The sequence below is a fragment of the Mus caroli genome, unplaced genomic scaffold (assembly GCF_978045245.1).
Source record: "Mus caroli unplaced genomic scaffold, Mus_caroli_1 scaffold_9, whole genome shotgun sequence".
NCBI lineage: Eukaryota > Metazoa > Chordata > Mammalia > Rodentia > Muridae > Mus > Mus caroli.
In genome coordinates, this window is record NW_028227264.1 from 82,882,262 (window position 1) to 82,901,223 (window position 18,962).

Sequence of the window (18,962 nt, forward strand, 5' to 3'; positions counted from 1 at the left end):
TGAAGAGGAAAAGGAGAAAACTTTTTAGAATATTTTTTATTCATTGACAATTTCATATACCTATACAGTTTATCTTGATTATATCCAACCCAACTTGAAACATGTCGTGTATGTATTTATATATGTGTGTATGTAAATAACCTGTTCTGTTCAGTTAGTGCTGCATGTGCATGGGTCTGGGAGAATGAAAATGTACTACAAAGCTGATATCTCAAGTCAGTGTAAAATGAGTCAAGATGTCAGGACAGGCTACTTCTACAAAAGTTAGATTTAGCCTCAAATCATATATGAGGGTAAATTACATACATATTAAAGATCGTGACTGTAATTGTGACATAAGGGCATCATACTAGGATTTCATGTTTAATAACATAATTGAGAATAACACCCCCTGCCCCATATAAATCCTGAAATCAGAAACAAAAAAGCAAAACTTAAGGCAATTTAAACTCTAGAAAGCCCAGGGTAGACACGTAGAACCTGAAACAGTGTATATCCTAAGTACACAGTGGTCTCTCACAAGTCAGTGAAGCAGAGACAGAGATGGAAGCCAAATATCAAGGCAACCAGCAGATACGGGAGGGGCATTAGTGGGTGTGAGCCAGGGCTTTGTGTACCTGTCATCCTCAGAGGAGACTGGCTGGTTCTCACTGGGTCTTTCCTTTATTGGCCAATGTATGTATTCATGTATGTGTGTACTCATGTATGTACTCATGTATGTACTTATGTATGTACTTATGTATGTACTTATGTATGTATGTAACCTGTTGAGTTCAATTAGTGCTTCCAATGCTCACAACATGCAAACCCTTATCGAATTGTAAACTTCATATTTGTGTGTGGCAGTTTCACTTTTTTAAAGTCTTTGGAGTAGTCTTCTCTGCACTCTAAAAACTGAGTCAGAAAACAGGGTTTAAGTATCTCATATGCAAAGTTGTCATGCTCAGTGAATCTATTTGTGTGTTTAGTTGTATCGAGCTCTGGTGATTATAACCAGCTTGTGTATTGCTGTGTATCTGCTGCTCTGTGTGAGGCCCTCAGTGCCTGGCACATGGCCTTACCCGGGGTGGAATATATAGCGTCAATAAACTCTTTTCTCTCAGCTTTGTGTCAGTAAAGTTCTTGGGCTTAAATATCAGTTGATTCCTGATCCGTGGTTCTGAAGAAAACAGAATGTGTTTCTAGCAAATTCTAACCTGTGGACTTCCCACCATTCTTGTCCACTGTGGTTTAGTAAGGGGTGAGTGATGAGCCTTCCTAGCCAGAAGTGCAGAAAGACTGTAGTGCATGTCAGGGCAGCATGTCTCGGAGGTCGTGAATACTCTGATTAGGTATGAGAGTTGGGAGGGAAGGAGACACAGACTGAGCACCCAGAGAAAGAGCAAAGCATCACTGTCTTAAGTGGCCCTCCACACATTACTTTGACTCCTGTTCTATGGCAGAGTACATTTCCATGTTGTTGGATAAACACTTCCTTTCCATTTAACTCGCCATACCTTGGGGTCATGGGTGCCTAGGTCCTATGCCATGAGTACTGCCTCTGACGCTCTCTAGACCCCATTCCAGCCCAGCCACTTCATTATTTTGGGGACTATCTCCCTAGTCATCACAAGAAATTAATGGATTGCTGCACATCACTTCTGTGCTCAGGAATTCCCCTTTGTCTGGTTGCATGTCAGTGGTGATAATCGAACTTGAGTCACAGTGGGAAACCTTGTGGCCAGTCCTGAAGAGGCATGATGCAGCTCCCTGGGAGCCCATTCCAACCACTACACCAAGTAAGTCACGGAGCTGACCATCATCTTCCATGTAACAAATGGAGACTTGGAGACAGGAGGTCACGGACTCCCCTGACCACACACAGCCAGTGAGCAGCAGAGCCAGCAGATACAGTCGTGAGAAGCAACATGTCCTGGAGACAGCAAAGTAAGCATCCAGGGACAAGGTGACCCTTTTCCTGGTGCCACTGACATATTTTAAATGTTGGTTTTGTTTTTCTGGTTTTGATAGAAGATCTCTTAGTGTGACCCAGGCTGGCATCACACTTTCTGCATAGCCCGGTTGACCTCAGGTCAGCAATAAGGACCCTGCCCTGGCCTGGCCTGAGTCTGGTGTCGCAGGCATGAACCACTGTGCCTAGCACTGTTTTTCACTGCACGGCAGTTGGCAGCATCCTGCTGTGTTATGCACTGTGTAAGAAGAATGGGCAGGGAAGAGTAGTCTGAGCCTTGATTATTGAGAAGTATAGGAAGTTCATTCATCCATCAGTTAGCTTCCTTGACTAAGGAGCTGCCTAGGAAGTTCACGAATCTCATCAATTTATGGCCATACTTCTAGAGTAGTGGTGGGAAGGAACATTTCAATTTAATGGAACATTCACATGAATTATGAAGCACAGAGTCCTTGTAATGAGGCTTCCGCGGAAGGCACTGCTACTCCTGTTTAACACGCGAGGAGGCCAGAGCTCAGACAAGTCGGGTCGTTTTCCCCCAACTCACACAGTAAGCTGGTATAGTATGACCACGATTGACCATCACAGGCGCTTTACTAGGATTTAAAGTACAGGATCAAAGATGACGCCAATAAGTGGGTATCCTCTGAACTTTACAGTACTTTGTCCCAAGTATGTAAATGTGGAAGAAAGGCTCGGAAGCTGCCTGCCTGTCATAGTGGGTTACAAAATAGTCAAAGGCACAAAGACCAATCTTCCTTCTCATAGGAGAAAGGAAGAAGATGGGTGTCACATTCTCTGTAGGATAAACTGGTGCTTGAATGCACAGCTAAAGAAAGGGTTGTCAGTGTTCAGTATATACGTCTTAGGGATTGAGACCCAGAACTCTTAAGTGTTCCTGTGAATGAGGTCAGCATGTTCAGGAAGGGTGACCTAGAAAAGCATAGACATTCCTGGGAGGGAGCTTTGAAAAACATACAGCACCCAATGTTGTTAAAAAAGAGGTTAAGCCATTTGGTGATAAAAAGTGTACTGGAATTTTTGAGGCCCTCAGGTAAATGCTCATACAAGTGGTCTAACCCTCTTCTTGGTTCTCGTATCTACTTTGTGGCTTCCAGACGGCCCCTCCTTCCTCAGCACCGTCAGGGTCTTCAGCTCATGAAGCGTTGAAGTGGGCTGTCCATCAAAGGTTTCCTGATGCGTTTCTCTAATACTCGAGTGTCACTGTTTTGATTTTCAGGTATTCATTCAGGGCCTCCTCACCTGGGGAGAGAAGTGGAACGGGTAGAACAGGCACAAAGATGAAGCTCTGTGGCCTATGCCAGTGCTGTTCAGGTTCACCCGGATCATCCCAGGGCCTTGCTGACTTGCACGTGGGAAGGCCCAGATACCAGCCATCCCTAACTATCCTCTCCCAGTGCAGATGTTTGGGGACCATAGACCATGATGAACAGTAAGGGCTTAGATAGTCTACCAGACCCTCTCAGGATTGGTATGTTGGATGGCAAGCCTCAGTGCCAAGCCTTCATCCTGTTTCCCTGCTGGATAAATTCTCCCTGTGTTTCCATTTTCCAGTTCTGTGCTCAGGGTGCTGCTATCTGCTGCGTGACAGTAAACCAAGCAGCGTGGATTACAGGGAAGAAAGCTTGGGGGCATTTCCCTTTCAACTCACTGCAAAGAGAAAGGAAGTGCAGCTTACATTGCTGGTTACAGACACAAGACCATGGGATAGGCTTAGAGCCAAGCACCGCAGGGAAGCTAATGGAAGTGGTAGACAAACATGTCCCCTTGTTAGAGTAACCCAGACAGAATTCCGAACTCTCGTTCCTCGCCTGCTCCAGAGCAATCAGATCAAATGTCTGTGTCCTTTAAGCTCCTAAGTAGCTGTAATATGAGAGAGAGCCAAGATTGAGACTACACTGATCTAAGGAGGTATTAAACTTCGAGAGGGACTGTCAGGCGAACTGTAAGTGTCTTCTAGTAAAACAGGCCTTTGCCTGTCAGTTAAACCGTCTGGGAACACGCAGAAATGGTTGCTTCCCACCGTGTTTTAGACCCAGGGATGGGAATAAACGCTTCTTAATCCCTGTAAATACACTTGTCAAAATCATTAGGAAAGAGAATCTAATATCCCAAGTGAGACAGATTTGCCGATAACGTCCAACAAATAAAATGTTTTCTATTCCAGAGTCATTTGAGACTCACGTAGCCCAGGCTGGCCTCACGTTTGCTGTTTGGCCAGTCTCGCTTCTTAAGCGCTGGATTACAGGGGTGGGCCACATCTTACCTGTGTTTTTACACCCACTCTTTTAAATCAGTGGAAGATTATATAGAGTAGGAGGTGAGCTCCGCAGTTGGTGTGCCTGGCTTTGACTTCTCTGCCAGTGCCTGACTGTGTGAATCAGGGCAGTTGACCCAGCCATTCTGAGCTGTGATTTCCTGACCTGAATAAATGAGTTCCTAAGACCTGCCTGCTGCATGCACTTGTGCCCAGCAGGTTCAATACTAGGAGTAGGGCCTAGCACAGCTTCCATATCCAAAGTGGGCTTGAGGTATTAGCGTGACGGCTGACATTGAGGTATGTTGGTGGTGTACATATCTGATCTGAGAGGCCCCACAGAACCTTCCTATCTCAGTGACTCTGCAAGACTCAGTTCAGAGACAGGGCTGACTCCTGAAGCTACTTACATCCCCCAACTGTCGCATTGGTTTTACCAAGTCCCACAGAGCTAAACCAACTTCATTCTAAAAGCCATATTTGAAAAACCAAACAGATTTTAGCTAAAAGATTTTACCTGTGAGATGGCTAAGTGGGTAAAGGCACTCTCATGCAAGTCCCATGACCTGGGTTTAATCTCTTGTGGGTGACAGGAGAGAACAGACTACGACAGTTGTCCCCTAAGCACCACATGTGTGCTACGGTGCACTTACCCATGCACAACAAATACTTGATGCTGTCTTAATAGGTAGTCAATGGTTTTTAAGTTTTTTACCGTCCTTTGTTAACTGCTGTGTAGGAGATGCCTTTTGTGGGACTATGTGTTCTTGAGTGATACAACATGGATGCACAGGAGCAAAATAAACCACACATACCTAAGTCTTTTCCAAAGCCAGATTGCTTCATTCCACCAAATGGGGCTGCCACGTCAGTTTTGTTGTAGGTGTTAATGAAAACCGTTCCCGCCTCTAGCTTGTCACTCACGTACATGGCTTTGTTGATGTCTCTCGTGAAGACCCCTGAGGCCAAGCCATATTCAGTGTTATTTGCTCTCTGCAACACCCCATCGATGTCCCTGTAAGATGTTTCCAGAAACAGAAGACACCATTAAAAGTACAGAAAAACCAAGTTACTTTGCTTGAAGGTTTCCTGCACGTTAAAACGGCAAAACTTCTCTGGCACCCACTGAGCCAAGACTCCAGGCCTGCACTGAAAGCTGCAGGAGATACAACAATATAAAGATTCCCACTCTTCAAGCATGGCCTCTGGTGCCTCTTTCAATGTGAGCAGCCTCATGTTGTTTAGTCTTTGAGGATAGTTGGTGAGTTTCCTCTCCCTGGTTTTCAGAGCATGTCTTCTGTGTACACCCACCTCTTCAGATCTCTGCAGGAACAAGGCTCTCCAGCAACCCCCTGAACCCTCTCCAGATCCCACCTGTCAGTCTGTCACCTTAGTCTTTGAGACAGGGTCTCTCTTTGAAGCCGGAACTCACCAGTCTGGATTGGCTAGCCGGCAAGCCAGATGATGCTCCTCCTGCCCTGCCTCCCCACCCTTGAGTTTACAGCTGCATCACGCCACCACACCTAGCATTTATAGGTACCAAGGATCTGCCCTCTGGACTTCATGTTTGCACAGCAGACATTGCACGCACTGAGCCATCTCCCCGACCCCCCGATGCTCCTAATTAGTCAAGTCGTTGACATATTCTTAGGGTGGAGCATGTTCATTGATCACATATATGCTTTATGTACAGCACAAGGCAGAGGCAGGGACATTAGCTGAAACTCAAGTTACACCATATGCCTAAGGAACACACCCATTTTGGAATTTAGAAATGACCATGATAGGCCCAAAGGATTCCTCCTTGGCAAGGTACATGTGGTCTTCCACGTCTGTGAACACAGTGGGTTCCATGAAGAAGCCTGTGAGGAAAGACAAAAGCATCAATTACAGGCAAAAAATAGATCTTCATCATCCGCACACGTTTGGTTCCTCCAGGTGCTTCCAGCCCTACCCCCAAGAAGAGAGCGGCGTTTCTATTCGATGGTGGCCTTCCTGGCTGCCTATTTTTTCATTGGCTTTACTACGAAAACTTAAAACATGCAAAAGTAGAGAATGTACTTAGTAAAATAAATATTCCTGAGTTAACATCTTGGACTTGGTATACCCGCCTCTGACATGGCTTCACACAAGACTCAGACTCGAGTTCTCCCTCCCAAGCATTTTAGAACAAGTGAGCCAAAAGAAAAGGCATTCTAAAACCAACCACAGGAGCGATGACCTCTCACTGACACATGCCCTCGGTTGTTTGAGCATTACCCTTTCTGGTTTAAAGACTGAAAGAAATCTACAGGTGCACTCAGTGGTTGAATTTCTCACGTCTTTTACTTTAATATTTCCTCCTCCTGCCCTACCCCTCTGCTTTGTTCTGTTGAGACAATGTCTCCCTATTGCCCAAGGTTACCTGGAGCTTGCTATGTAGCCCTGGCTGGTCTTGAACCTCTTTACTTCCTCAACCTCCCAAGTGCTGGAGGTACAGCTGTCTGCTCCCCTGCCTGGGAATACCATAGATCATCTTAGCCTTCTTAATATGCCATGGCTTTGTTGAGGTGGTATTTGTTTCTCTGTAGTCATCAAAATAATAATAGTCGGGGCCTGGAGAGAGACCTCAGTGGTTAAGAGCACTTGTTCTTCTGGAAGAGGGCCCGGGTTTGATTCCCTGCACTTACATGGTGGGTGTCTCACAACCAGGCATGCGTGTGCTGCACAGGTGTACATACGGGTCAAACACCCATACACATAAAAAATGGTAAACCCTTTTTAAAAAATACTATGTTTGCCTGCAGGCACAGCATGTGCTTGCTTGGTGCCCACTGAGACCAGAAGAGGGTAAGTACTGGCACTGGAGTTACCATTGCGAGCCACCGTGTAGGTGCTGGGAACCAAACCAGGTCTTCTGCAAGAGCAGCCAGGGCTCTAAATCCCTGATCCATCTCTCAGTTCCTAATACCTTGATCTAACACCAGCTTCCACGGACCACCAATTTCTTCCTGAACCGATGGTGTCATCTGTTAGAGAAATGCTAAATGGTGTTCTTTCTCCTTTCTCCTTTTTTTTTTTTTTAAATTCCAAGAATTCTTCTGTGGAAATGTCCCCCATACTCAGTCTTCTGGAAACTCAATTCATCCAGGAAACACAGGATGCACAGGTTTATTTTCTTTGCAATTACCAATACTTACAACAAGGAGCCAGTACGCATCAACAGCCAAGAGAGTAGTTGTCTCAGCTTTGGGAAATCCTCTAACACCAAGCCTGCTTGACATCAAGACTCCCTGGGCTTGGCTGGTGGAAATGTAAATATCAAAGTGACAAGACCCAAGATGACCACCCGGTGCCTGATAACACCATCACGCCTGTTCTGTGGACAGGCAGGGCCTTGGCCCACCAATGTGGTCTGCCCCCTTCCCTTCTACACAGGAAACTGGGGCTTAGAAAAACAGTGCCTGCCACTGTGCCCCCAATTTAAAAGTGGCCAAGCAGGATATAAAGATAATTTTCTTGTCATGTTATAAATTCCACTTGGTTTGTTGAGAGGACTTAGTGGTTAAAAGTGTGGACTGATCTAGTAGAGGGGTCAAGTTTGGTTCTGAGCACTCAAATCTGGTGGCTCGCAGCCACCTGTAACTGCAGCTCCAGAGGGGTGCGATGGATCTGGATTCTGTGGACACCCGCTTTTACACGCTGTGATGGTTTGTATATGCTCAGCCCAGGGAGTAGCACTATTAGAAGATATGCCCTGCTGGACTAGGTGTGTCACTGTGGGCATGGGCTTTAAGACACTCATCCTAGCTGCCTGGAAGCCAGTATTCTGCTAGCAGCCTTCAGATGAAGATGTAGAACTCTCAGCTCTGCCTGCACTGTGCCTGCATGGATACTGCCACATTCCTACCTTGATGATACTGGACTGAACCTCTGAACCTGTAAGCCAGACCCAGTTTAATGTTGTCCTTTACGAGTGGCCTTGGTCATGGTGTCTACTCACAGCAGTAAACCCTAAGACATACACACATAGCCATACACGTACACATCCCACTCTAATGCAGGAACGGCTCTGAAACAGAAGGGGCTGCCATCCATTCCAGCTTTGTGGTGAGGTGTGAGCCATCAGGCAGGCACTCCCCCGAGGGACTCATACCTGGCCTCTGCACCTGTCTTCCTCCATACACCAGTGTGGCCCCCTCCTGCACCCCAGTCTCACAGTACTGCAGCAGCTTTTCCAAGTGCGCTCTGTGGTTCTGGGGCCCATGGTCCGTAGATCTGTCCAGGGGATCTCCAATTTTCATCTTTTTAATCTCTTCCACCTGCATAGATAGTATGCAGCCCACAAAAAAAAAAAAAAAATCTGCCATTAGTCATGAAAGTGGATACTCCTGGCTGAACCCCTGCATGAGGCACATGCTGTACTAAGCAGTTATCAGATGTGTGGTAATGTGGTAATTGACTCTTTGTAGCTACACTGGAAGTAGGTCTTCAATAGTCCCATGTTACAGAAGGATAAACTGAGGCCATGAAGGGGTTAAGTGGCCTGTCTGGTCACACACACAGTCATTTTACTGTAGTTTTAAAGGCCAAGTTTTGTTGTTGTTGTTGTTGTTTTGGTTTTTCGAGACAGGGTTTCTCTGTATAGCTTGAAACTCACTCTGTAGACCAGACTGGCCTCCAACTCAGAAATCCACCTGCCTCCGCCTCCCAAGTGCTGGGATTAAAGGCATGCACCACCACTGCCCGGCTAAGACCAAGTTCTTAAGTGCTATTTGCTAACAATTACAAACCAAGCACTGTGTATCAAAATCCTGAATGATAGCCCATTAAAAGCAAACTGACATTCTTGATTTTTCATTAACATGGCACCCTAAGGTTCTTAATAGCAAAAAAGAGTTTACAGTGTTTTCCCTTTTTAAATGTCGTAGAGTTCTTTGGGAGAGTCTTAGGGGATAGCTATGATAGAACAGTTGCTGGAATGTTTTTGTTTTAAGGTTTGTTTTGTTGTTGTTTTGTTTTTTGAGACAGGTGTCACATAGCCCAGGTTGGCTGAGAATTCACTATGTACCCAGGGCTGACCTGGCCTCTGACCCCAGGATGGAATGTTCTGGTGAGAAGTGCTCACTCCATTCCTCACTGGCAGGTCCACACTTGCTTTTTATCATCTTTTTCTTCAACTCTCTACATTTTCTGACTGTTACTCCAGTCCAGTGAGAAGAATGGGAGCCACTATGACCCTATAAATTCAAACATAGGTCTGCTTCTGATCTCTTAGTGTCTTGCACGGAGCCCTATGCCAGAGAGATGCTCTGTGAGAGAGGGACCATATCTTCCTGCCTGGTTCTGTATCACCTACACTCAGCACAGTGTCTGGCATTGCTAGGTGCTCAATAAATAGCTGTTGAGGGGCTGGTGAAATGGATCAGCTGTCTGTCCAACACTGGGATTACAGGTAATGTGCCTGCACTGGTGTATGTGTGTGTGTGTGTGTGTGTGCATGTGCGAGTGTGCTAGAGTGTATACACGCAAACTCATTGAATAACTGAGCCACCTGCATCCCCAGCCAGCTCAACTATTGCAACACCGCTATTGCTGTCTCACGTCTAAAAAGTCAGGAGTGATCCCAGCAGTGCTTTTCAAGGAAGAGCTGCCCGTGTGTAACTCTCAGCAAACCTGAGGATGCCTTACCACTCTGGTTACAAATTCGTCGTGGATGGCCTCTTCCACAAACAGCCGCCCAGCTGCAATGCAGTTCTCTCCTTTATTGAAAAACACTGCGCCCATGCCCTGCAGCATCAGAAGAGAAGGCAGTGTCAGCTTTGCGCATGAAGCCTGCGACCCAGTTACACAGAGGGTGGGACTTCCTGTGAGTACATGTTCAAGCATGTGCACCTGTGTGGGGTGCACATGGAAACCAGAGGGCAAGAGGCTTTCCTCAGTAGCTCTCCAGGTCGGTCGGTTGGTCTGTCTGTCTGTCTTTGTTTCTTTCTTTCTTATTTTATTGAGACTGTCAGCTAGACCTGCTGGCTCGTGAACTCAGCTCAGGACCCTCCTGTGTGCCAGTGCTGGGTGGGACTCCAGGTACACACTGCCCTATCTGGCTTCTCACGTGGGTGCTGGGAATCCAAACGGTCCCTGAGCTGGTCCTTAATCCGCCATCTCCCCTGGCCCCAAAGGTCACAGATAACAGAGAAGTCAGTCCTGTTGATTATCAGTGAAGAGAAGTTCCAGGAGATAATTATTTTGACATTTTCTGTTTTGGGCTCCTGTGCACTTGAAACTGTGTGACAATGAGGGTATACTTAAATAATTTGGCAATAAAATTATTGCTTCGAGAGAGAGACAGAGACAGGTAGTACAGATTGCCCTCAAACTCAAAATCCTGATTTTTTTTTCACCCTCCATAATCTTTAGTCATCTTATACAGCACTCCAAAGTGTAATGGGGGTGGGGCACCACTAGAGAGACAGCTCAGAGGTTAAGAGCGTTTGTTGCTTTGAAAGAGGGTCTGGGTTCAGATCTCAGCACACACACACATACGGAACACAGACACATGCAGGCAAAACACCCATTCTCTCTCTCTCTCTCTCTCTCTCTCTCTCTCTCTCTCTCTCTCTCTCTCTCTCTCTCCCTCCCTCCCTCCCTCCCTCCTCTCTCCTCTCTATCTCTTAAAGAGATATCAGTAGGGGCTGGAGAGTTGGCTCAGTGATTAAGAGTGTTCCTTGTTGCACAGGACTGAAGCTGGATTCCCACATGGAGACTCCCCACCTCAGGCCGCAGGCATGAGTGTGGTTCACAGATGTACATGCACACAAGACACTCATACACATAAAATCATAAGAATACTTTTTAAAAGTAAGTGAATGGAACCAATCCCCTTTTCCACTTTCCTGACCCTTGTTTCCCCCTCCCCCCCGCCCCCCCCCTCTGGAATGTTCTGGAAAAGTTCTCAGGGATGAACATATCCAGGGCAGTCTTGGCCTTGCTATCATCTGTATTACCCTGTTACTGCCTCTGGAGCCTCCGGGTGGTATACATAGGCCCTGGCAGGAGTGTGCAGATCTCCTTTACAGCAGACCTCTCCGTTCTCTTTAGGGCCCTTGCCCAGTGTGGGTTGGCTGAGAATGCACGTTCAAATTCTACCTAGGGGGTGTTTGGCAGAACGAGGAAGCCATGCCTGCCACCAGAGTCAGTCACTAGAAGGCTCAGCAGCCTCACTCACAATGGCTCACTAGGCATGTTTGTCTGAGGGGGGGGGGGATTTGCCCAATTTATCTAGCATGCCAACACAACTGTGCCTCTTGTTTTATATAAAGTATGTCCCCACACTTTGAAATAGTATGCATTAGGGTGCAAAATTAGTAGAGGATCCTGGGCTTCCTCACATGGCGTCATCCGTGATGATATATTAAGCAGAAACCAGAAGACTGATTGTTGCCCAGTACTGTGGTTTAAAGGGATGGAGAATTGTGATGTTGTCCATCCTGGTTCTGAACTGCTTAGGCTTAGATGATCCTCCTGCCTCAGCTCCTTGAGTTATTAGTACTATAGATACGTGCTAATTTTTGGAGGTAGGTGCACGCGTGCTGTAATGTGTATATATAATGTGAAGACAGCTTGCAGGAGGTAGGTTTTCCTTCCACCATGTGGGGCTGGGGGATGGAACTCAAGTTATCGGGCATGGAGGCAAACTCTCCGCTTCATCTGTTTAGACAATCTAACCAGAGCCCAGTTTCTAGAACAGATAAGAAGGGTGAAGTAGGCAAGATGCTAGCAGATAGGAGGGAGCTATTGTAAAGTACCATTTTTAAAAAGTTAAGACAGACGCAGGCGGATTTCTGAGTTCGAGTCCAGCCTGGTCTACAGAGTGAGTTCCAGGACAGCCAGGACTACACAGAGAAACCCTGTCCTGAAAAACCAAAAAAAAAAAAAAAAAAAAAAAAAAAAGTTAAACATCCTTAGGATACACAAAAGGATGGCATTTACTTAGGACTAGCTGAACTAGATCCCATCGGAAGCCCCCCTGTAAAGGATATGAGATGTGTTTTAGAAGTAGGTTCCTACAGCCTGGCTTTGGCCCACTCACCATCCGTACAGCCTTGTCAAGGTCACAATCACTGAATATTATCAGTGGGGATTTGCCACCAAGCTCAAGGGAAACTTTCTTCAGGTTGCTCACAGCACAGCTAGAGGAAAACAAATAGGAGAGAGGAGTTCCCTTCCCCTCCCCTCCCTCTACCCCCTTTCCCCTCACCACTACCACCTCCCCCACTCTATTCCTCTTCCCACCTCCTCCTTCCTCACCACCACCCCTCCCCCACTCCCTTCTCCATCCCCTCCTTCCTCACCACTATCCCCTCTTCCTTCCCCTACCCCTTATCCACCCCTTCCCCTCCCTCCTCACTGCTGTCCCCTTCCCCATCCTCTTCCCCTCCCCTCCCCTCCCCTCTACCCCTTACCCACCTCTCCCCCCTCAACCACTATTCCTTCCCCCACCTCCTCCCTATCCCCTCTTCTATCCCCTACCCCTTACCTACCTCCTACCCCCTCACCACTAGCCCCTCTCCCACCCCATTTTCCATCACCACCAACCCTCCCCTAACCATGTTACTACTCAGCATGCAAAACTCAGCTGAACCTCAGAAATGTTGGGACCCACACTTATGAGGACCTGGCAGTGCATGTAATTCCAGCATTCAGAAAGTGGAGGCAGGAGAATGGAAAACCATGTCTCAAAGAAGGCAGGGGAAGAGCAGAGGAAGGAGACAGGAGAGGAGCCGGTCCACTGCTAAGGCTGGGCAGTAAGTGTGCCAATGTTCATGTTCTTTTTGGCTCCTTTTGTTATTTTAGAGGTTTTCTGTAATGTTCAAAAACTTTCTGTGGTCAAAGGGTGAGGATTCTCAAAGGAAAATTCACCTTTAAGAATCCAATTATGAGTCGGGCAGTGGTGGCGCACGCCTTTAATCCCAGCACTTGGGAGGCAGATGCAGGTGGATTTCTGAGTTCGAGGCCAGCCTGGTCTACAGAGTGAGTTCCAGGACAGCCAGGACTACACAAAGAAACCCTGTCTCGAAAAAACCAAAAAAAAAAAAAAAAGAAAAAAGAAAAAGTAAAAAAGAATCCAGTTATGCCAAGGGCTGATGAGATGGCTCAACAGTTAAGAGTACTGGCTGCTCTTCTAGAGGTCCTGAGTTCAGCTCTCAGCAACCATGTGGTGACTCACAATCATCTATAAAAGGGACTTGATGCCCTCTTCTGGCAAACAGGTATATATGCACACAGATACATTAAGGGGAAAAATTACAGAAATAAATTTAAAAGAAAACAATTCAGTTGTATGAAGGTCTGCAGAGTAAGAACCAGCCTGCTGTGGGTGGGAACCAGCCTTTAGTGGTTTATTGGTTATTTGCTCCTTTTATTACATTGTGGTTTTGTTTTGCAGTTTGAGGGGTGATCACGATAAACCTTGAGAAGGCTGCTCCCAGCCCTAAGAAGCACTCTCAGAACGGATAGAATGGTAGAAAAAAGAAAAGATAGCCCACAAAATCCCCCATGTCTCAGTGGCCATTGTTTTTATCGTTTTGATAAAATGCTATTGTTTTGGGTCTAACCTGCCACATCTTTTACCTTCATGTTGGTAGTGTGTTTGGGTTTGCCAGGCAAGCACCTAACCACAGGGCTCCATCTCCAGCCCGTGACCCCGAGTTTGCTGTGGGCACTGGGAAGCTTTTCCTGGTGTTTATGCCTCTCAGTACTCATCAGTGACAGCCAGTTCCTCCGGAAGTTTGATGTGGTTTTCTCTAGTTTTGTTGGTGATGGTGTCTCGTTTGGCTTGGCTTGGTTTGGTTTGGTTTGGTTTGGTTTGGTTTGGTTTGGTGTGTGTGTGCATGTATGTGAGTGTAGGTGTGTGTATATGCATTTGTGTGTGTAAGGGTATACATGTGTATATATGTATGTATGTGCATGTATGTGTATATATGCATGAGTATGTGTGTATGTGTATATATATATGTGTGTGTATGTGTGTACATGTGAGTGTGTGTATGCATGTGTGTGTGCTTGATACAGGGTCTCATGTAGTCCAGGTAGCTTTCCATCCTGTTTTGTTGGAATGACCTTAACTTCTGACCCTCCACCTCTGGAGTACAGAGATCACACTGTGAACGACCACATCTGTTCTCTGCAGCTTTTGGAATCAAACCCAGGACTTTGTGTGTGCAATTGAGTTCTAGCCCCAGCCTTGCTCTTCCATGGTCCACAACACTCTGTGGAAGGACGCCCTACAGCAAGCCAGTACCTTTTCATGATCTGTTTGCCCACCGAGGTGGATCCAGTGAAGCCAAGCTTGCGGATGTCAGGGTGCTGAGAGAGCCTCTGTCCTGCGACACCCCCTGTAGAATTAATTCAACAAACCATGATCTTTTGGGGAGGACGGGTTTGTGTGTGCTGAGCTGGGTTTCTAAACTTGCAGTTGAACCTGCACTTTGCATTTTCTGCATTGATTACAAAGGGATTTAAACAATATCCTCAATATGGCTGTCAGCACCTCCCCCTTATTGATGGATATGTCTCGGTTGTTATCATCCAATGTACTTATTGAGAACAAAATGGCCTACCTTTAGGCTGGTTTTACAATGCTATACAGCCCCTCCCTTACCCCTCCCCACACACTAGATTTCCAATCTTTATCTTTTATTACACAGTAAGTATATTGATGCTTGGTGATCGGTATTTAATGTGGTTCATTTGGGACGAAGACTGCAGTGGGAAGCAGCACTGAGCTCCTTGAGCCACTCAGCAGTCAGAACAGTGTCTGTCTCCCGACCCCCCATCCCCTGCAGGCTTACCTGAGCCTGGAATGATATTAATCACCCCCTTCGGAAAGCCAGCTTTCACGGTCAGCTCTGCAAACTTCAGAGCTGTCAAGGGTGTGACCTGGAAATGGATATAGTGATCACCGTCCTTACCAGGCCCTGTGTCTTTGTGACTACAGGAGCACTCATTTGTGGGTATGGTCCATGTTCAAGGTGCATGCACGTGAGCGTGGATGTGCTCACACTTGGAGACCAGAGCAAGATGTGGTTGCTTTCCGCCATATTGCCTCTGTGACCCTAGGGGGCCAATGGTCACAAAGGTCATCCATGTCCTATAGAGGAGCAAGTGCTCTCGGGACAAAGGGGAGTTCTCGGTGGGGGGCCAGGGGGAGCAGCAAGATCACTGTAGTTCTGTCTCTGGCTGTGTGTCTATATCACAGTCCCTTCAGTTGCTCATCTGCTCCAGAAGCTGCCCTGTGTGCAGTTGACAGGGCTGGCTATGTGGAGTCACCAACTGTGTTATTAACTCAAGCAACCTTCATAAAACAGACAAGCAGCTGAAAGACTGGACATAGAACCCGCACAACAGACTGCAGCACACACAGAGAAGAGCTTCTGTTCCCCCTTCTAGTGACAGCCGCGTGAGCTACACCATTAGGCGTTGACAATGGCAGTCTGGAGAGCCTGGGTGAGAAGCTGGCCTCAGACACTGGAAAACCAAGAAGCCTATTGTACCCATGTGTTTAGTCTGTCACAGTTGGAGAGGGGACTGGTCCACAGAGTGTGTTGTGATGACCTATAATGAAGCCACCGTGGATAGAGTAACACTTTAAACCTCTCCTGAAGCTGGATGTGGCATTTGCCTGTAATCATTGTACTTGGACGGTGGCGGCAAGAGGATCAGATGTTCCCAATCAGCATCAGCTGCACGGCAAGGTCAAGGTCAGCCTGGACCACAAGAGACACTGTCTTAAACAGAGAGTACTCTAGAATTAATAGATGACTCTGAAAAATGCCCAGTGTGATTTTAAGCCACCACCACCACCCCCCAACACACACACATGTGTACATGCTTCCAGGCATGTTCAACCTGCAGCCCTCCAGGCTCCCTGGATATCTCTGCAGGTGGCCCAACACATTTGAGGAGGGCAGTGTTACAGTCACAGCATCAAAGGTTACCTAGTTGTCATAATTACTGAGTTATTTTATGTGCTTTTCCCTGATCTTCCATATCTTTACAAGATTTGGGGGGATGTAAAGTGAACAGTGCCAGCGAGGTGGCTCAACAGACAAAGCTCTTGTCACCAAACCCAACCACCGGAGTGTGATTCCCAGATCCCACAATTCCTGGCAGTGGTCCTCTGACCTCTGTATTCATACACATGCTTCTCCCCCTCTGCCCCCCTGCACAGATCGGAACTTACCAATAATATATGTGGCAAGCTTGAAGGCACACTGTTTATAAACGTATGTATGCTTTAAGTGTGCGGACAGGGGGACCCTCTGAGCCACACTCACCTGTGCAGGCTTGAGCACCAGGGTGTTGCCTGCCGCCAGGCACGCTGCGCTCTTCCAGGCCAGCATCATCAGTGGGTAGTTCCAGGGAATGATGATGGCGCAGGCACTGTGGGGAGAAGGCTCGTGACCTTGGTTTCCACAACATCCAGGTCACTCAGGCTCTCCACCCCCACCCCCATCCTACCCAAGTGGCTCCTTCTTGGTGAAGGTCAGGTTGTAATTCGGTCGGGCCTGGTTGATTGGAATTGTAGAACCCTATAGGAAAGAAAAGTTTGTAGTGGAATTCTAGTAGAATCACTGCATCTATGGTAGCCATTAGAATGAAATAGTTGTTCTTTATTGTACCTTCAACCAATAGATAATCAATAAATATGCTTCTGCATGACTGTTTAACGTTCAGTTCATCAAGGCTGGACCTCCCTGCTGCCTCAGAGCCTTATTGCATTCTGGAGTGATCTCCTTTCTTCGATCGACCCACATAACTCCAGAACGCTGACAAAAATTGATATTTTACTAATTGAAATACTGAGTTTAATCGCAGGTAATATACTTTTTTGCCCTCTCCTTTCGTCTCATCCTTTTGTCTATATGAAAAGGCAATGTTCAGTGTATAAGAAATAACACCACTCCCCACCCCACCCCCGCACTAGAATGACGAGCTGCTTCTATAGGGTTGGGGAGAAGGCATGTTCAGTCAAGTGCTTGCAGGGAGGCCTTGGAGACCTGAGTTCAGATCCCCCAGCACCCACGTGTAAAGCCGGGTGGGATGGCAGAGTTTATAATCCCAGCACTGAAAGACAGGACACAGTCTAGAGCTGTCCTGCCAGACAGTCTGACCAAATGCACAAGCTCCAGGTCACTGAGAGACCCTGTCTCAAAAAACAAAAGTGGGGAGCAGTTGAGGAAGAGACACCCAACATGCATCAAACACATAAACATACATAGACACAGAGATACACACAGCATCCATCAAACACACATACCCGTTTCCTGTTATATGAAGACCAGTGTGGCTTTTGTTCTTATCACACATTGTACTGGTTTAGAGTTGGGGGCAAATTAAATATTTACTGTGCATGTGTCTTTAACAAGTTTTTTCCCTTAACTGTCTCCTTTAGCCATGTAAAGTGATTTCTGTGCCCTTTACACTCAGATCACAACCCTGCCCCTGCCGTTATCCCAGGTTCTTAGAAGACTATAAGACTCTGTTACTTTTGTGTTTCACAACAAGGTCTCATGTGTCCTGGGCTGGCCTTAAACTCACAGAGTAGCTGCTGGTAACCTTTCATGTTTGGCCCTTCTGAGCTCATCTCTGGAGTGCTGGGATTCAGACACACCACCACACATAGTATGTGGTGCCTGGGCTTCATGCATGCTAGACAAGCCCTCTACCAAATGAGCTGCATCCCAGCCCAAGATGCAGGACATCCTCAGAAGGTAATGGACATCCTCAGTACAAGGTGCAGAGACCATCGCTAGCCTTTAGAGTCAGAATTCATGAATTCTAGCCTGGTTCTCTGGTTCCCTTGCTGTGACACAGGAAAGGTCTCTCCTGATGCCTGTGTCCTTACCCAGAATAAGGGTAACAGCTATCTATTTCCTACCCATGATTGCTCTAACCATGGTCACAGGTTGGTTTTTTTTTTTTAATTATTTCATGTGCAGTGGTATTTTGCCTAGATGTATGTCTGTATGAGGGTGTCAGATCCCAAACAACTGGAGTTAAAGACAGCTGTAATATGCTGGTGCATATTACATAATATGTGCATAATATGTGAGTGCTAGGAATCAAACTCAGGTCCCTTGGAAAGGCAGCCAATGTTCTTAGCCACTGAGCCATAGCTCTAGCCCCACATGATCACAGTCTTAATATACACCTATATAATTCATGCATTGGAGACTTAACCTCCACTGTGGAGCAGGGTCTATAATGCAAAATATGTGAGCTGTGAGGCTCCACCCTTGAGAATGGGCTCATACTGCAATAAAAAGGCTCACAGGGCCCAGGAAGATGGCTCGGGGTTAAAAGTGCTTGCCATGCAGTCCTGACTGGCAACCTGAATTGGATCCCTGGAAGTCACACAAAATCCAGATGTAGTATACATCTGTAATCCCAGCACTCCAGAAATGGTAGGCAGAGAGCAAAGAATACCTGAAGCTTTAGGACCAGGTAGTCTGGCAGACACTGTGGTAAGACAACAAAAGAGACCCTGCCTCAAAACTAAGGTGAAAATTTATTTCCATGAAGGAAAACTGTTGAGAGGGGGCCCACAGCAGGCGGCCTGCTTTTCCGCAATGTGAGGATCTAGCGTTGCTCCTCTTCCTGGGACAGGGAGATAAGCTGCCATCTCAGAACTGAGGCCAAACCTGCTGCAAACTCTCAACCTTGAGGCCATTTTCCTGTGGGAAGAAGGAGCTT

General features: G+C 46.8%; 1 protein-coding gene across 2 annotated transcripts in view; it reads right to left on the reverse strand.

Annotated features, from left to right (window-relative positions):
* Positions 1-644: 644 nt before the first annotated feature.
* Aldh1l2 (aldehyde dehydrogenase 1 family member L2) overlaps positions 645-18,962 on the reverse strand; it is a 49,337-nt gene continuing 31,019 nt past the window's right edge. For both annotated transcript variants that reach the window (XM_085843064.1, XM_085843063.1), the window contains 10 exons: positions 16,728-16,798; positions 16,544-16,649; positions 15,059-15,146; positions 14,509-14,602; positions 12,298-12,397; positions 9,900-9,998; positions 8,365-8,530; positions 5,986-6,091; positions 5,045-5,244; positions 645-3,214 (listed from right to left, as the gene is read on the reverse strand). In XM_085843064.1, the coding sequence (XP_085699190.1) occupies positions 3,159-3,214; positions 5,045-5,244; positions 5,986-6,091; positions 8,365-8,530; positions 9,900-9,998; positions 12,298-12,397; positions 14,509-14,602; positions 15,059-15,146; positions 16,544-16,649; positions 16,728-16,798 (1,086 nt within the window). In that variant the 3' untranslated portion in view covers positions 645-3,158. The remainder of the gene's footprint in view (positions 3,215-5,044; positions 5,245-5,985; positions 6,092-8,364; positions 8,531-9,899; positions 9,999-12,297; positions 12,398-14,508; positions 14,603-15,058; positions 15,147-16,543; positions 16,650-16,727; positions 16,799-18,962) is intronic.